This window comes from Neoarthrinium moseri (genome assembly GCF_022829205.1).
Source record: "Neoarthrinium moseri strain CBS 164.80 chromosome Unknown scaffold58_Wmoseri_CBS_16480, whole genome shotgun sequence".
NCBI classification, from domain to species: Eukaryota; Fungi; Ascomycota; class Sordariomycetes; order Amphisphaeriales; family Apiosporaceae; genus Neoarthrinium; species Neoarthrinium moseri.
The window spans coordinates 1-17,692 of NW_026055172.1; the positions used below are offsets into that span (position 1 = coordinate 1).

The window sequence follows — 17,692 nt, forward strand, 5'->3', positions numbered from 1 at the left end:
CCCCCCCCCCCCCCCCCCCGAAGGTAATGCTGCCTTGGTGATGACTAATGTTGGCCGCCTGCAGTTTCAAATAGACACCGACGAAATCGAGGACTTCCGCGAGGAATTCCGCACGTGGAAGCAGTGCGGCGGTTTCGAGAACCGACCTCCCCCCATCATCATCGAGACATATATCGATACATCCCGCTTGAAAGGCGGCCAAAGCCTGGTGATAGTCGACGAGAATGGAAAGCGATGGGATGTCATAGAAGCCATGAACTCTTCCGATTTCTCAAGCGACAGTAGCTCTGGCGGCCGGTCTAAAAAGTCAAATACTCAACTCGTCCTGGAGAGGTGGCGTGTGGAGTTGAAGGGAGCCGTTCCCGACAATATTGAAGAGTTCGGGCATCTGCTACCCACCATATACAAAAAGGCCATCATCTTCATCCGGTCCATATATACAACAACTGGAATTTTGCCGGCTTGGAAACTCGCCCGAAACTCGAAATCGAAAGGATCCCACCCGGCTTTGCAAATCAAATGCCGCGTTTCTTCCGGAGACACACGGTCATCGGGATTCGACCCTTTGCGGAGTCCGCTCTACGAGGGGAGAGGCGATGTGTCGACCGACTACATGTTCGGCCTACTCGAGGTCCCTGTGGGTCGCTTCTATGCGTCCGTTTCCTATAGGAACAACTGCGACTTCAAGGTCGTCGAGACGGAATCGTTACTGAGCTCGAGGATTGGCCTGGCTATATCGGATGATATATTCAAACCCTCCTTGCCGGCTAGAGATGACCGACGGGAGTCGTCGGCGGAAATCGGCTCGTTACCTTACCATCGCCGTGTTGCGGATATAACGGAGAACCAGCAACGATATGGAAGTCTGTCAACCTTCCACGGCGAAGGCCCCCACGGCACCAGCCCCATCTCAGCCCTCAGAGCCATCAAATCTCCTGGTTCGGACACGACGTCACCGCCAGATTCTCGGCCTGCGAGTGTTGAGGTCCCGCCTCACTCACTTCCCATCAATGCACCTACCAGACCGTCTATCAGACCTGACGGAACAGGTAGAAGGCCCTCGGTATCATTCCAGCCCTTCAAACAAGGGTCTTTATCTGGGTCCCCCGTGCCACGAATGCATGATGGGGAAGTGCCGGCCTCGCCGCACTCATTAACACGTGGGCCTGGCCTAACTTCGCTAACACATGCGAGGAACCGATCTTCTCTAACAGCTGGAATGGCTGCTTCGTTGCGGGGCGGCCCCCCTGCGGCTGTGGAAATACCCATTGTGGGCTCACCCAAACCCAGTGCTACCAACCGATTCAGCAGTAGTTTCACGCACCGTCGTAATAGAGCATCATTCGGCGGCGCAAGCCGTGCTGGCGACGACGATCAAACCAGCAGCGGCAAGCAGAGTCTTGCATCATCGCTTGCACAGCCTGGGTCGGGACTGTTGAACGAGGCTGGTGGTGGAGGCAGCTCGGGCTCGTTCCAAACTGACGACGACAACATCCAGGAGTTTCTGAAGGCGTTGGAAAGCAAGCGAACTCTGCAAAGCTTTGAGCCCACAAAGAAGGGAGAGTCGGCTACCAAGAGAACCACGGCACAGCTGTCAAAGTTCCATCTCATGCGGGAATCCAATAATGCACTGACCGAGTCACTCAACTCGTCCATGCAGTTGCAGCCGTCGTCGAGTTCTTCGAGTCGGCAACTTGCAAACGTGCCGGGCATGTCTGTGTCATCATCACCTGGGAAGCCGCTTTCACCTCATACGCCTCATACGCCTGCGATACCATCACGGCTGAGCGAGAACTCAAGCGCCGACTATGCAGCACCGGCGCAAGCCCCTATACGAGCCCGAACCGGTCGTGCCTCGGAGATACCTGCCAGCGTTCCTGCGACCCTGGAGGGAACAACCGCCATCGACATTCCTCTCTCGCCAAGACCCTATCCTCACGCAAGACGGTCGAGTTCTGCGGCTCACCAAAATAGGGTGCTGACCGACGACGACGATGCTCATCGCAGCCTCAGCCTCGGTGCGGATGATCGTGAGCCACCTAGTCTTAGTGCTTTGCTAGGTCGGCACGAAGCCGCCATCGAGGATGCGGACGGAACTAGGGATTCGCCCATCCTGCAAGCACCTGCCGATATCAGAGCTGCAGACTCGTCTGAGATGCTGAGACAGGGGTCATCATCGGCCGAGAGGGAAACCAGACCACCAGGCAGCCTATTCTCGAGCTCGCCCTACAGACGTTATGGCATTGGCGGTGGACGCGGGTCGAGCACGCCGCAGTCCGGCAACAGCAGCCTGACGGGGACCAGTGGTAGATATGGCCGGGGCTACTCACGCGGTGGAGCGACGGGACTAGGCGTTACTGGTGCACCTTCAGAAGAGACGGAGGAGGAGCCGCTGCTCTTTGACATGTCCGAGCTTGGACGTGAACTCAACCGACGAAGCTTGGAGGAAGCAAGAGGAGGTGGAAACGTAGGATCCGCACCCGAGCGAGGTGGTTATGATACCTCGAGAGGCGGCAGTCGCCGTTGGTAGGGACAACGACGCTACACGACTGGGATCTAACTGCGACCATCCTGTCACTTGTCCTTCTCTGAGGAGAGGCAAGAAACTTGACAAGACGGTCCGACGGATATGCGGAGGTACTATATGAGGCAAGCAAAGTCTAACATCAGTGACCAGCCAAAAAAATCTTGTGCAGCTTTTGACTGCATGTCTATACACACAACTGGCGAACGCTCGCCTGGGCGGCCGCCCTTCAGAAGTCGTTTATAGCACGCTGCTTTCTTCACCTTTCGGCGGACTTCCAAGAAGCACCACGACATACGGGCTTAGGAAAGAAGACTCTTGGGCGTTTCTTGGATCATTGCCAATTGTTTGCATTGCTTACAGGACTGGCCGGGCCCACAGCAATGGTGGCTCTATAGGGTGGCTAGTCATAGGAGTTTATGGCGGGATTGAATTGCGTGTACATAGGTGGCAGCGTCTGCAGCGTTGACTACATAGCACAGCAGGCACAGGAGTCACATAGAACGAATATAAAGACTGATGAGACGATGAGACCAGTGATGCGAGCCTGAATCTAGAGTAACTCTAGAATATCGGAGCAATACAGGGAGGTCCGGGTATATCCAACAAGACCTCACGGTCTTCAGGAAAGACGTGTTATTTCCGCTTCTGGAACCCAACACCTTTGACCAAAGGTGGGACGAGTATCGCATTCGGGCTGCGTTCGGGTGGCCAGGCCAGAGTGTGGCGCAATCATGAGCTTTGTCATGACGGGACGAATTTTCGACGCCCCATTGCGCGTTCTGCTCGCTAAAGCTTGTCCCAAAATAGCTCGTCTGTAGTAACCCGCTGAAGACGGAACTGGGACTCTTGGGACTCGCTTGCGCCTGCCGACTGTTATCTAATTCTCTTCGATAAAGTGACGACTCTGACATGCGACGGCGAGAGAGATGCGCTGCGTTGCAATATATATAGAAAGAGAGGGAGGGAAAAGAAAACCATGGAGAACGATAAGTGTTTCCATCCGTTGCAACGCATGCTATTACTCCCTACATGTTCCCAAGTTACTTGGGTACCTAGTTCATGTAAGTTGATGCCCGGCAGGTCTCATCCGTGCAGTGCAAGACCCGGGCAGTGAGGCTGGGCAGCCAGAACCTCCCCCCTCCCCCCCTCCCTGGGCACCAGTCCTAGGTGTCGATCGCTGGGGCGCAGATTTCCAGCGGAGTCGAGTGGTGCCGTTAGTGGTGTTGGGAGCTAGCCTAGGAACACCGCAGCAGTAGCGCCGCCCGCTGACCTCGAGTGGACTCGCAATCCATCCTACATGAACGACATCCGCTCGCCAGGCTGCAGCTGATTGCTGCATACAACATCAACTCCCCCCAACCCCCGACCACCGCATTTGCTGTCTTTGTGGTCTTTTGCGCAGCCTGCATCCCCCCGACGGTGCCTTAATACAAGAGAGTACGAACGCGCTGGAAATTATCGAGCAGAGAAGCGTGCATTTTATATCGGAGGACGGTCCTCGCTGCCCACCATGTTTCGAGCAGCAGCTCCCGGCCCGTACGACGAGCCCATCGGTACGTCATCGTCATCTTGCCCGCCGTCCGCTCCCCATGGCAGCCCAGCGCTGCACAACGCGCCGCCGCCGCCGTGGTGGGCGACGCCCTCCCGAAGCCCGGACTTGTCCATGCTAACAGTGCACGCCCTCTCGCAGCCAAGGCGACCAACGAGAACCTCACCTCGGAGGACTGGGGCGCCATCATCGAGGTATGCGACAAGGTGTCGTCGGACCCCAACGGGCCCCAGCAGGCCGCCCAGGGCCTGATCAAGCGCCTGGCGCACCGCAACGCCAACGTCCAGCTGTACACGCTGGAGCTGGGTAACGCCCTCTCCCAGAACTGCGGCAAGCCTATGCACCGCGAGCTGGCCTCCCGCGCCTTCACCGACGCCCTGCTCAAGCTCGCCGCCGACCGCAACACCCACCAGCAGGTCAAGGCCAAGATCCTCGAGCGCATGAAGGAGTGGAGCGACATGTTCAGCAAGGACCCGGACCTCGGCATCATGTACGACGCCTACTTCCGCCTCAAGCAGAGCAACCCCACCCTCCAGGCCCCGAGCGCGCCCCAGAAGAACCGCCTGACCGACGTCGACCGCCAGAAGGAGGAGGAGGAGCTGCAGATGGCCCTCCAGCTGTCCCTGCAGGAGGAGGAGCGCAAGAAGAAGGCCGCCGAGAGCAGCTCCGCCGCGGCAGGCCCCAGCTCTGCTGCAGGAGGGAGCGCTGGCCCTGCCGGCGCCCAGCCCGGACAGGCAGAGACCCAACCCATCCCAGCCCATCCCACCGGCACCACGGCCGCCACGGTCTCGCGGGTGCGGGCGCTCTACGACTTCGTGCCCAGCGAGCCCGGCGAGCTGGAGTTCAAGAAGGGCGATGTCATTGCCGTGCTGGAGTCTGTCTTCAAAGACTGGTGGCGCGGCTCGCTCAAGGGCAATACGGGCATCTTCCCGCTCAACTACGTCGAGAAGCTGACGGACCCAACCCCCGACGAGCTGCAGCGCGAGGCGCAGATGGAGGCAGAGGTGTTTGCCGAGATCAAGAACGTGGAGAAGCTGCTGACGCTGCTGAGCACGTCCAACACGGCTCCGAGAGAGGAGGATAATGAGGAAATCTCGGTACGTACTGGAAACGCCGGCAATACATGGAAATTCTTACTAACTACCGTGCAGAAGCTGTACCACCAGACTCTGGCCATCAGGCCGAAGCTGATCAAGTTGATCGAGAAGTACTCGCAGAAGAAAGACGACTTCACCCAGCTGAACGAGAAGTTCATCAAGGCCAGGCGGGATTACGAGGCTCTGCTTGAGTCTTCCATGTCGCACCCGCCTGGGCCGAGCTACCATCAGTATGCTCATAGACCTGCTGTGCCTGGTCAGGGGGGCTATCCGGGAGGTCCCCCGGGATATGCGCCTCAGGGGCCACCCCAGCACTTGCAACAACAAGATCCTCAACGATACTATACTCCGGGTCCTCAGGGACCACCTCCTCAGCAAGGTGTGTTCTATTGAGCGGGTACCTCATGGATTCTGTTGACACGTTCCAGAACAGCCCCCCTACCAGGCTTCATCACCAGCTCCTAACTTCCAGCGGACTACCCCGGCACCCGCTCCTTTTTACCTGCAAGGCGCCGAAGTCCCTGCTCAAAACCGTCCACCCCAGGCGCAGCAACAATATCCCCAGGGCGGCCCACCGCCGGGGCAGCAGCAGCAGCAGCAGCAGCAGCAGCAACAGCAACAGCAACAGCAGTACCCTCAAAGTGGCCCGCCTCCTAGTCAGCAGCAACAGTACCCTCAAGGGGGTCCAACGCCGGTCCAGCAGCAGTATCCTCCTCGAGATCAACCTTCACGCATAGCATCAGCCACCGCGGCAGGGAAGCAACCTGCTCCAATTCAGACTTCTTCGCCACCCCCTCAACAGCAGTATCAAGCATATTCGCATCCCCCGACTCAAAACGGCCAACGTCCTCCGAGTACATATGGCCACCCTCAAGAGCTAGCTACATCGGCTTATGATTCTCCTGTCGCTTCTCACAATCAAGCGCCTGACCCCTATTCGGCCTCAGTTTATTCAACAGAGGATCCTTACAGCACCAGCCCGACGGCGCCTTCTGCACCTCCGCCATCAGCACCGCAAGGTCCACCCCAGGGTGTGCCCACGCCTCTCGCTTTTGCCGGTGGCGGTGGTCCATCGGCGCCATCTGCCCCATCGCAACCTCAGTATACCGCCTACAATCCTTTGCAACATCAGTCTCAGCCTTCTTACGATGCGCCATCCGCGCCGACAAACGCTCCGCCCCCAGTGCCCACTGGGTCGGCCCCGCCACCTACTTCGTCGCCAGGTGCTGTGAACCATCCTGCTGTTTTGACGCCGCCGCCTTTGCAACCTAGTGGACCTGCCTACGATGCTAGACACGGTCTGCCTAGTCAGTCAGGACACCATGGGGCACCGCAGCAGCCCCAATACAAACCCTACGTTCCACCCATGGCCGGCGGAGGAGACGGTGAGCCCAGCGCGCCGCAGGACTTCTACCGCCAGAGCGCTGCGTACTAGATGATGCAGCCAGAGAGAGTTAGCAAGATGGCACTTGGACATCGCCGGGTATTGAGTGGAGTTGGATCGGGTCGAAGTGCATCTATCGATGTATCCAACGAACTCATGGGCTAGGACATGGGCGCGCGTATTTCCCTTATTTGGGTGGGCTGAGTGACCACCATAGGTTAGGTTGGCATGCTGTCTTTTCATTGCGGGCCGTCGGTTGGCGAGCAAGCGGGCATTTCCGGTAGATAATCCAATCTGTAATATAGGCGAATGTTTCGCTGTATGAATTTTCCCAATTCACAGGTTTTCCAGTCAGTGATTTAGTTTTGATGACATGGGGCGAACAACATTACACACTGCGCTCAAGTTCCCAAGTCAACAGGAGTTTCCTCGTTAGCCTAAACATGTAAAGTTACTGGACTCGGTCGTCTGGTCCAAATCGATTTCTGAGGGAAGAGGACTAGACAATATAAACTCATGCGCTGTTCAAGGGGGAGCGGGGGCTTTTGTCGTTTGCTTGAGCATCGCCATGGCTCCCTAGATATGCAAAATGAGTTTGGCCACGAATAACTCTAACGAATCCCAAAGAGAGCGAAACGTAGATGCCAGACACGGACCAAGTTATGGAAATTTGTGTGATCGTATAGAAGTGGTATCTGGATTGTTCAAATGACACGTAGTATTAGACGCCACTGCTTCTATGCTTCTTTGGATATCATGATCTACAGCAAAGCACTGCCGGCAATATGCCTTCCCCCGTCCCGCTCTAAACACTCCCCGTCTATATTCTAAAGACTTTCACCGCTCACATCGGCCCGGCAGCACAGTCCGCCGACTCCTGGCCGTCTTCAGCGCCTCCGCAAGCCGCTCGATGCCCTCGACCAACTCGCCCTCCTCGTGCCACGCCCAGCACAGCCTCGCGCCGTTGACAAACGCCCGGGGCCGTCGTGCCATCCTGCTCTCCGACGCGTCGCCGTCGTCGTCGTCGGCGACGGAGAATAGCCCGCCCGGCGCGATGCGCAGGTTGAACTCTTCCAGGGCGACCCGCTGGATCTCGGCCGCGTGCGGCAGGGTCCCGTCGGCCGGGAACAGCACGTACAGGAAGAAGCCGCCGGCTGGCTGTGCACTGGTGCTCGTGCCGGTGAGGCCATCGTCCCCGACGATCCGCACGCCCAGCGGGTACAGGAGCTGCCGGATGGCCGCGACCATGGCGTAGTACCGGGCCCGGTACGTCGGTATCAGGACCTGCCGCAGGTGCCGCTGCAGGTCGCCCGAGGCGAGCAGCTGCCCGATGATGAGCGACGCCAGGTGCGCCTGGTTGCCGCCCGAGCTGGTGGCACCGCTGTGGGGATTGGTCAGCGCCGAGGACTCGCGAAGGTGGTTGAGTCTTTGAGATATCTCAGGTGATGGGACTTACACGCGCGCCAACGTCTTGGCGAAGTCCGGCGTGCCCTCCATCCAACCCAGCCGCACCCCCGGGGCGACGATCTTCGAGAACGAGCCGTTGCTGACGGCGTGGCCGAACGGCGCCTGGCCCGGCAGCAGCCGGTCGACGTCAACCAGCCGCGGAGGCGAGGCCAGATGCGCGCCCGTCCCGAAGCATCCGCAGTCTGTCTCTGGGCACCAGCGCAGCACGTCGTAGACGTCGTCCGTGACCAGGAGCACGTCGAACTCGCGCGCGATGCGCACCAGCTCCGTGCGGTCGTCGAGGCTCATGGTCCGCCCGCTCGGGTTCGAGAAGGTCGGCACCATGTACAGGACGTGGCGGTAGATCTTGGGGTAGCCGTTCTCGGGAGACTTACCCGGTGGTGGGCCGCCGCCGAATAGGACGAGGTCCCGCTCCACCTCCCGGAGCGCGGCTCTCAGGTACTCGAAGTCGACGCCGGCCTCGCCCTCGGGCACGCCACGGATCCGGCCGGCGAAGCCGGCGTCCCGGAAGATAGGGGCCGCTAGGTGGTACGCCGGCTCGACCATCCAGATGATCCGCGTATACCCCGGGTCAGCGAATTTCTGGAGTATGGTCGCGAGCCCGTTGGACGCCCCGTTGGTGACTAAGACCCGGTCAGGGGAGATGGGGCCCGCCGAGGGCTGATACTCCTCTGTGAGCCATGCGGCCAGGTTTTCGCGCAGGGCCGGCACTCCTTGGCCCGGTCCGTAGCGCAGCAGCTGCTGGATGTCCGGCCCAGAGAACAGCCGGGCGGAGGCCTGCTCCAGGGCCGCGGCGGGATGGAGACGCGGGGTTGGCCAGCCGCCTTGGAGGTTGATGTGCTCTCCGGGGACGGAATACTTGAGGACCATGGCTGCTGACGGTTGATTCTCAGGTAAGTCGCAGTAGCACCGTCTACGCAGATCCGAGATCACGGCGATGAGACCTGTGTAGGTAGCGAACGCCAAGTACCGTCGCCGTTGCCGGAAGCGGGACTTGCGGGGTTCGGTGGATACTACCGGGGTCACTATAACGGATCCGGCGCATATTCGACTCCCGATTCGGGGGTATTCAAGAGATATGCCTAGGTCGCATTGATTTCGTCGACTTTTCGCATACGTGGTGGTTTTACTTTAAAAAATGGCTATTCCGTCAGGCGGCCTTGAGCAGCTAGTAAAGGCTTATACCTGTAATAGTGATGTCTGAGTCCGTCCCGGCAGGTTCCAAATTTCAATATACCTAATTAGGGAGTATATAGAGACTGCTCCGACTAATACGGAGTAAGCTAGGGCTCGCTCTTCCTCGCCACCCAAGTGACGGTCCATGTAATCATGCGAGGGCCTCTCCCTCGAGCTCTCCATTGGCAGTTCTCACACTGCGTCCGAGGCTGAGGGAATGGCTTCCCGCAAACATGGCAGTTCCAGTCATCATGAGTGCGCATACCTCTCCATGTGCGCATGGACGGCGGGGTTTCGCTTACGAGAACACGGTTTCCTGGCAAGGGGAGCCTCCACTGGCGCGACCATTGCGCGAGCCTCTCGAGATTCTCTTGCTGCAATTCATTATGGTCGAACTCCATGGTCAAGGTTCTGAGGGCAGGAAAATCTAAGAAGGCGCCAGCCCACCCATCCGTTGCGATTTGCAGGGTCTCGCCACGCGCCATCCTCTTCCGAGTGAATTCCATGTCCTCAAGGCTGGTAGACGACAAAGTGTAGGGATTCACGAGAAACGGTTCATGGAAAAGGGTGATCCAACGACCGGGAACGATGGCGCTCAGCGGCCGTAGTGTGAGTTGGAGATGCTCGATGTCCGAGGCAACTTTGGCAAGCTGGTGCTGGAGTGACAGCCGCGAATACCTGAAGTAGCGGAGCTGAGTGAGCAGGTGAAGGTTCCGCACTTCGACGCCAGGCGGTGGAATGTACTGCAGGGCCGGCTTCGGCCCCCTGCTGCTTTTAGAGGTCGCGCCGGGTCCGTGGACAAGATAGAACTTGTGCACTTTGATGTATGGTATCAGACGGTGGGTTTCGTTATACACGCGCTTACAGGTGACTAGCAGGTCTAATGGGATGGTCTGCGGACACACACTGCCCGGGCGTAGCCACGCCGGGCACTCGAGATCGAACATTCTGTGCCGCAAGCGTCGGGTGTATATATCCGTCATCTGCTCCAGGGAAACGTCGTTGAAATGAGATTCACTAATGCCTGGGACGTACGGCTTGGTGTCGACGTTGGTTTCAGCCAGAGCGATGAGAAAGATCAGGCGTCGCATTTCTGGGGGCAGGCGAAACAGTGGCGACTGAGCCTGCGAATGCACACTGGTGACTGCATCTTGACCGAGCCATTTTGTTGCCAGATGTCCGTCGTTTGGTTCATCGTCAGGTTCGCCCTGTGTGGCAGACATGGAACGGTGGAGATCTGGGGACGTCTGAGGGTCGGTCTCCCATGTACGCTATCAAATGGGGGGTGGTCAACTGAAATTATTCCGCGTAGCTTCGGTCTCAGAGCAGCGAATAGAAGAGGCTCAGGCTCAGCTGGAAGGGGGGAGGAAGAATCCCGACGTATTGAAGCAGCGGAGTGATTCGTTGGTGGTATGCTTGGGTACTGTACTACCTAGGTATGTATAAAAGCCCCCTGAGGTAGGTAGTCAAGTACCTAGGTCAGTTAGGGGTAAGCTGCTGAGTTATCGACCCGGTAGCCGCATATTTCCTTGTTGGCACAAGTGCCCTGATGAAGCCCGACAGGGGGCGTCGCCGCCTAAAAAGTGGACTCCACCGCCCGTTGCCAGGGCGATTATGTCATAAGGGTATCCCAATCAATAAGTGCCGCCAACGTCGGATGGCCTCGTACAGTACTTTGGATTGATGAATCGCATCGCAAACGCGTGACGCGACCGACTTGGGCACCGCGATACATTCTCTGCCAAACTTTGAACTTGCGCCCGAGGGACTTTCATGAGGTCAGTATAAATCTACGCTCCCATCTTGCGCCCCCGAAAAACTTCGATTGCCCGCCACAGGCCCTAACCCAGTCTGCACCTTCAGAAAGCCCAGCGCCGGTTTCAACCCCCAACATTGACCACCACACACTCGATTATCCGCACGAGCGCGGAACCGCCAAGCTGGAGGACGACAAGGACCACAGGGGGTTCAGGGAGACCCTGAAGGAGGGGTTGAAAGAGACCTTCAAGGAGGGCCTGAACCAGCTGCTACACCCACGGTCCCCGAGCCCGAGTCTCGATCCCTCGCCTACCATGGCCCAAGAGCAGGCCCCTCCCAAGGCACCGCTCCGGCCTTCAAGCAACCACGGCAATGCCGGCGCATCGTCGACCCAGGAGGGTAACAAGCCCCAGCCCTTTGTCAAGCATAATGGCTTCGGCCCCGTCACATCCACCAGCTCCTCGGGCTCTGGCAAGAGACCTGCTGTGAAGGCAAGCGCATATGGAAACAAGGCTTCCCTAGAGGACAAGTACGCCCACTTGTTCATCCAGCCCAAGTCGCGCCCCGAACACCACCGCCCTACCAGGATCAATGGACCGCTGGGACCTTCTGCTAAGGACAAGAAGCCCCCGCCGCAGCCCTTGTACAGCACCCTGGGCCCTGCAGGCTCGGCCGCCAACCCCATATCCGTCGCCGACACCACCCCCAAGTCCATCTACAGCCAGCCCAACTTCTACTCGTCGGACTATGTGGATCCGAAGAAGGCTGCTGCCGACCTCAAGGCGCTCATCGAAGGTTCCGTCGAGGATGAAGAAGACAAAGTGCCCACCGACGATGGCCAGGACCGCTCCCAGGTGGACGGTCTCAATGTGCGGCTGCTTCCACACCAGGTCGAAGGTGTCGAATGGATGAAGGGCCGTGAACTCGGCCCCGTAAAGAAAGGCAAGGTACCCAAAGGCGGCATTCTCGCAGATGATATGGGTCTCGGCAAGACTCTGCAATCCATCTCCTTGATCCTCACCAATCCCAAGCCGAAGGATTCGGAGAAAATGGTTGGCGTGGATAAAACCACACTGGTTGTGGCCCCTCTTGCCTTGATCCGACAGTGGGAGGCAGAACTGAAGGAAAAGGTCGCCGACACTCACAAATTAAAGGTGCTCGTACATCACGGGCCACAACGGACCAAGAGCTTTGAAGACTTGCGCCGATATGACGTTGTTATCACAACCTATCAGATTCTTGTTTCTGAACATGGCCACTCCGATGGCAAACTGAAAGCAGGCTGCTTCGGCCTTCATTGGTACCGTGTCATCCTGGACGAAGCCCACACCATCAAAAATCGCAACGCCAAGTCTACAAAGGCGTGCTACGATCTTCGCAGTGTCTACCGTTGGTGTCTCAGCGGTACACCCATGCAGAACAACTTGGACGAGCTCCAAAGTCTTGTTAAATTCCTACGGATCAAGCCTTATGACGACCTCCGTGAATGGAAGGATCACATTGAGCTACCAATGAAGAATGGCAAGGGTGAGGTCGCTATTCGTCGACTGCACAGTATCCTCCGCTGCTTCATGAAGCGCCGAACAAAGGAGATTCTCAAACAGCCGGGCGCACTGGATGCCGGAGGAAAGGGCAAAACCAAGGACGGCGAGGAAGAGAGTGCTACATCTGGCTTCAAGATCACCGAGCGAAAAGTCGTCACCGTGGAAGCCGTCTTTTCGCCGGCCGAACGGCGCTTCTATGACCGACTAGAAGCGCGAACAGACAGAAGTATCGAGAGCATGATGAAGACCAAAGGCAAAGTCAACTACGCCAATGCATTGGTTCTCCTCCTGCGCTTGCGTCAGGTCTGTAACCACCCCAAGCTGGTCGAGGGAAAGTTAGAGAAGGATAGGGAAGCTCTAACTACAGAATCCAAACCCAAGAGCAACGACGCTGACGTCGACGCCCTGGCTGACCTGCTCGGTGGCCTAGACGTCCACGCGACACACTGCGATATCTGTGGCTGGCAACTCGACAAGGAGAATCGCGTGCCAGACAGCGATGTGTGTAAATCGTGTAAGGAGGATCTGGACTACTTCAACAATCATGAAGATGTCGGCAACGAGGCCCCGAAGAAGAAACGAAAGCCCAAGTCCAAGGTCAAGAAGGTGGTGAAAGAAAAGGTCAAAATCGAGGCTGCCAAACCCTCGCGCAAGCCTAGAAACAGAAAGGCTGTTCTGGATAGTGATGATGAGGAAGACGAACCTGTAGTCAAGCAAGTCCGGAAGCCCAGACATCGCAATCCCCTACTTGACAGCGATGATGAGGAAGCCGAAGGAAGCTGGATTGTGTCTGGAGATGAGCAAGGTCCCTTACGGCTCGGCAAAGCCGGCGGCACGGATGATGAGAATGCCGAGGGCGAAGGCGAGACCATTAACACCAATGATTCAGAGAGCGACTCTGAGGATGATGGCAGCAAGCTTGATAGCTTCATCGTCAACGACGACAATGCCAAACCTGAAGAAGTGCAACGCGCTTTGGAGGACTCAGATTCGGACTCTGATGATTCATTCGAGTCCATTTCTGCCATCCAGTCACAGGTCAAGGCACAGAAGGCCAAAGCAGCACAGAAAGTTGTGGCCAGTTCAGACGAGGATGTCAACTCTGACGGGTCCGAAGAGACCGACTCTGAAGACGGCATCTCCGGATCCGAATTCGATTCCGACTCTGACAACCAGCACAACCGCTCCTTGAACCCATTCATCTCAGACATGACTTATAAGAGCAAAGAGAAGACGCCGCTCGTCCTGGCGTCGGCAAAGATCCGCCAGCTCATGACTATCCTCCACAAGGAGATTGATGGCCACAAGTTCATTGTCTTCAGCCAGTTCACATCTATGCTCGACATCGTGGAGCGCTTCTTCCGCAAAGATGGCATCCGCTACGCCCGCTACGATGGTGGCATGAAGAACGACGCACGCGAGGCCGCGCTCGACTCCCTGCGCAACGACCCCCGCACCCGCGTGTTGCTCTGTTCGCTGCGGTGTGGTGCCCTAGGCCTGAACCTGACGGCAGCATCTCGTGTCGTCATCCTGGAGCCCTTCTGGAACCCCTTCGTCGAGGAGCAGGCCATCGACCGTGTCCACCGTCTGACCCAGAAGGTTGACGTGGTCGTCTACAAGCTCACAGTTGAGAACACGGTCGAGGAGCGCATCCTTGAGTTGCAGGACAAGAAACGCCTCCTCGCCGAGCAGGCCATCGAGGGCGGCATGCGCAAGGAGGCCCTCAAGCTTGGAGTCAAGGAGATGATGGAGCTGTTCCGCCACGTGCCGACAAGTCGGCGCGGAGACGACGACTACGGCGCGTCGACGTCGTCCCAGTTCGGCGACGATGCTGTGGTCAGACAGGACGTGATGGCCAGCATGGCCGGCATGGCCGGCATGATGAAGAAGAAGCAGCGGCCACAGGAGAATGCGGTCTACGGGCGCAGGTGGTAGATGTCATGGCCTTGGATGTATGAAACGATGGCAATGAATGATATTACATGACGGGTGGGATATGATGAGTGGACGTGGCTTGGGGAAGTCTACGACTGGCGTTTGCAGGATTGTCGTTTTGTGTCTGTCTTGGTATTTTAGAGGAAGAGAAGGCATTTTCGCAACTGTTTTTCCATCATTGTGGTTTAGCCAGGTAGAGGGTAGAGATCCATACACACGTAGCTGGATAGAGAACTCCTGCGCTCGCAATTGCAATCGCGTTTTAAGCCATGATGTGTCTGATCGCTAGTGACTTTGATGGGCGAAAGCGCTATAAGTCTGTCACGAGAACCTGCAAGGTCATCCCGGATCAATCTCATGACCTTGTACAGGTTCATTATTTGGTTCCTTGGTTTCTAAATTGAGGCCTCTGAACTCCAGCTTATGCAAGACCTCTGCTCTGTGCCCAGCCAGACGCAATGCATCACGATTTTAGTTACAGCAGTAAGTACAAATGGAGACATCGATGGCCCATCCCCGGTGGTATCGCCCATGCAATGTCTAGGCTCCCCCTGCACTGCTGCCAGGCCCATCTGTGTAGGGATCGAACCCGACCTTGCGGGCGGCCTCGGCCCGCGCTGCCCACCGCTCCTTGCCGTGGAGGCCGCTCTCGGAGGCCGACTCGTCGAGGTAGAACTTGAGGACGTGGTCCGGGATGGCGAGGTGCGTCGTCTGCTCGAACTCCTGCAGGCTGGTCAGGCGCAGCAGCATCTCCAGCAGCGACAGCGAGGTCTTGATGGCGCCGAACGGCGAGCGCTCCACCAGCGACGGGCTCATTGGCGGCCGGAGGCCGCCGATAGACCTCATCAGCTCGCCGGAAGTCCATGACGGGTCCGGAGTCTGAGACCGCGACAGGCTCATGCGGTGGAGTTGGTTCATCAGGTTGCCGTCCACGGACATCCGGGATGCTGCGGAGCGGCGCGGGGGTTTGGAGCCGGTATCACTCTCGTCGGGTATAGATCCCGTTTCGTCTCCATCTGTCGACGATACCGAGTCGTCAAAGTCATATACTTCGAGGGCTATCCATTCAGGATCGAGGTTGTGTGGGATGGTCCACGAGGCTGGGTTTTGCTCGGGTGTCTCTACGGGCTGAACTTCTTGGTGGTGGGAACCCCCTTCGATGACGTTTTCTTCCAGGCTTTCCTCGCGCAACTGGCGGTCGATATCATCCTGGGTACTTGACTCTGATGGCGTAGAGCAAGAAGGGACGGCTGGTTCCTCTGCATTTTCTAACGTCTGGAATTGCGGTTTCGTCTCAAAGTTGACAGGACTTGGCAGCTGTTGCGTGGTGTCTTTTTTGAGGAGGAGCACAGGATTGCTGGACGCGCCATCCTCGTTCTGGATATTCAGGATCCTTCCGACGTCGGCGTAGAACATCTTCGAAACCTGGCCCACAGGTATGAGTTCCCTGATACCGGCAAGTAGGACACCATCGTAGGGTCCTGGTTGTGCATTCCCATCCTCGAAAGTGTGCACTCGGCCATCGTCCAGATCCTCCACAATTTGCAATGAATAGGCGTACCCCTGGCCTCCTACTACCTCTTCATCCTGTGATATGCCGTCATTTTGGGGCGGTAGTCGATACAATCTAACCCGAGCCTTATGGACAACCTCCTGCCAAGTCGGCTTTCTCTGCCCTTCGTCAAACCCATAGCCTTCGCCGTCCTGAGGTGAAGCATGGCCTTGGAACAACATGTAAAGGGACAATGCGAAATCTGGGCCTATTTGCATAGGCTGGCTCGGATTTAGAACGTACTGCGTGTCGCCAATATTGACCAGCATGCTCGCCTGCAACAAACGAGAAGGAGAAAAGGCCGAGGGCTGGGCCTGAATGCCTCCAATGGCGGAAACCCATAGGTTAATTGAAGGGATGGCGTCGTCAATGCTCGTCATGACTTGCTTCATTTCCGTCAAGACTGAGAGCAGCTCGGCGTGCCGCTCTGGAGCCGACTGTTGCTTGTGCCCGACCACGGGCTGCTCCTGCAGAATAGCTGCATCTTGCAATCTCCTTGCCAGAGCATCGATGTCTTCTCGGATCTCTCGTGTTGTCTGCACGCAAGTCTCCAGCGCCAAGTTCCCTCTGGTGTACTGGAATTCGATTGACTCCAAGATTGGTGAAATAAGCTGCACAAAGAGAATCATTACTTTCCTAGGACCACGAAGAAAAAAATTCAGTTATGAGTAATGAGCTTACCTCTATCTTGCGGGCTAAACGTCGTTGCAGTGAAGCCAGCTCAGCTCTGAGGGGATCGTCGTTCACAGTCTAAAAATGGTCAGCAAGTGTCAAAGGTTGGGTTCGGCTGAAATCTCAGACACCAAAAACACACTTTTAATAATCTTGAACCTTGCTGGATCACCAAGGTCGAAGTCAAGGCTAGGCAAGACCGAATGGCGTAGCTGGTTGCGTGGTAGGAAAGCCGCGATATGAATGCATCCATGGCAACGGCTCACTCGCTCTACGGTGTATCACTGAGCAAATACGGCTGTGCCTGGGTACAGTGGCCTCTCTGCTTTCCCCATAAGTCCGTCACGCGTCAAAAATGTGAACTGGTCGTTGATTCCGGTAGATGAGTTGTATGAACTGTGTAGCAGACCACCCAGTAGGGCGGTCAACATGAAAAGGTCCGTTTACATTGGGGCTTCTGCCAGCGCATTGAATGCTGTACATTAATTGAAAACACGGCGTGAAGTCGTCGACCTGGCGTCCACTGTGGCACAGTGCGTGGGGCCGCCTTTGCTGTCCGCAGGCCAATCAGCTGAGAGGAGCTTTGGCTCATTCACTGGGGCCTTGGTGAGTTTGGCACCACCGTCATCCCAATGCCAGGCAGCAGAGGTGCTTTTTCTACACTGTGCATTCACGACCTGTAGAACATCGAGGCTTTATGCTAACGTGCGACTCGAAGGTTTGCCTAGGTGGCTGCTTGTAGTGATTGGCAGCTGATAAGGATTATGAGCATGACATTGTTCGCATACACTCGGTCTTGCTTCTATGCCTCAAGGTCCTAGATATGCCGCTCGGTTGTATAATATTACCTACCTAACGTCAGGTATTTAGTATAAAAAGTTGTGCACCGTCCATTTTCAATCCACGGACAGCCGCTGGGAATCTTCAACGACACAATTGATCATGGGTTCTATTCCCACTTCAATTATGCAAATGTAGACGCGGCGCGTCCCATGTGAGTTTCTCTCAGTGACAAGTGCTAGGTGAATCAA

The 17,692-nt window shown here is 56.9% G+C and overlaps 5 protein-coding genes across 5 annotated transcripts; 3 read left to right on the forward strand and 2 right to left on the reverse strand.

Annotated features, from left to right (window-relative positions):
- Positions 1-2,530, forward strand: JN550_010722 (uncharacterized protein; the record flags this gene model as incomplete). The annotated part of the gene is made up of 2 exons (XM_049309007.1): positions 65-1,049; positions 1,215-2,530. Coding segments are annotated over 2 exons (2,301 nt in total), but the record flags the coding sequence as incomplete, so codon positions are not given.
- A 1,507-nt stretch (positions 2,531-4,037) lies between these two features.
- On the forward strand, positions 4,038-6,608 carry JN550_010723 (uncharacterized protein; the record flags this gene model as incomplete). Its single annotated transcript, XM_049309009.1, has 4 exons — positions 4,038-4,080; positions 4,218-5,173; positions 5,228-5,552; positions 5,602-6,608. The coding sequence occupies 4 exons, from the start codon at positions 4,038-4,040 to the stop codon at positions 6,606-6,608; spliced, it is 2,331 nt and encodes a 776-aa protein (XP_049167249.1).
- A 786-nt stretch (positions 6,609-7,394) lies between these two features.
- Positions 7,395-10,423, reverse strand: JN550_010724 (uncharacterized protein; the record flags this gene model as incomplete). The annotated part of the gene is made up of 4 exons (XM_049309010.1): positions 7,395-7,938; positions 8,014-9,049; positions 9,466-10,017; positions 10,066-10,423. The coding sequence occupies 4 exons, from the start codon at positions 10,421-10,423 to the stop codon at positions 7,395-7,397; spliced, it is 2,490 nt and encodes an 829-aa protein (XP_049167250.1).
- A 55-nt stretch (positions 10,424-10,478) lies between these two features.
- Positions 10,479-14,437, forward strand: JN550_010725 (uncharacterized protein; the record flags this gene model as incomplete). The annotated part of the gene is made up of 2 exons (XM_049309011.1): positions 10,479-10,610; positions 11,039-14,437. The coding sequence occupies 2 exons, from the start codon at positions 10,479-10,481 to the stop codon at positions 14,435-14,437; spliced, it is 3,531 nt and encodes a 1,176-aa protein (XP_049167251.1).
- A 540-nt stretch (positions 14,438-14,977) lies between these two features.
- On the reverse strand, positions 14,978-16,914 carry JN550_010726 (uncharacterized protein; the record flags this gene model as incomplete). Its single annotated transcript, XM_049309012.1, has 3 exons — positions 14,978-16,600; positions 16,671-16,739; positions 16,804-16,914. 3 exons carry the CDS (start codon positions 16,912-16,914, stop codon positions 14,978-14,980), a joined length of 1,803 nt encoding a protein of 600 aa, XP_049167252.1.
- Positions 16,915-17,692: the final 778 nt, after the last annotated feature.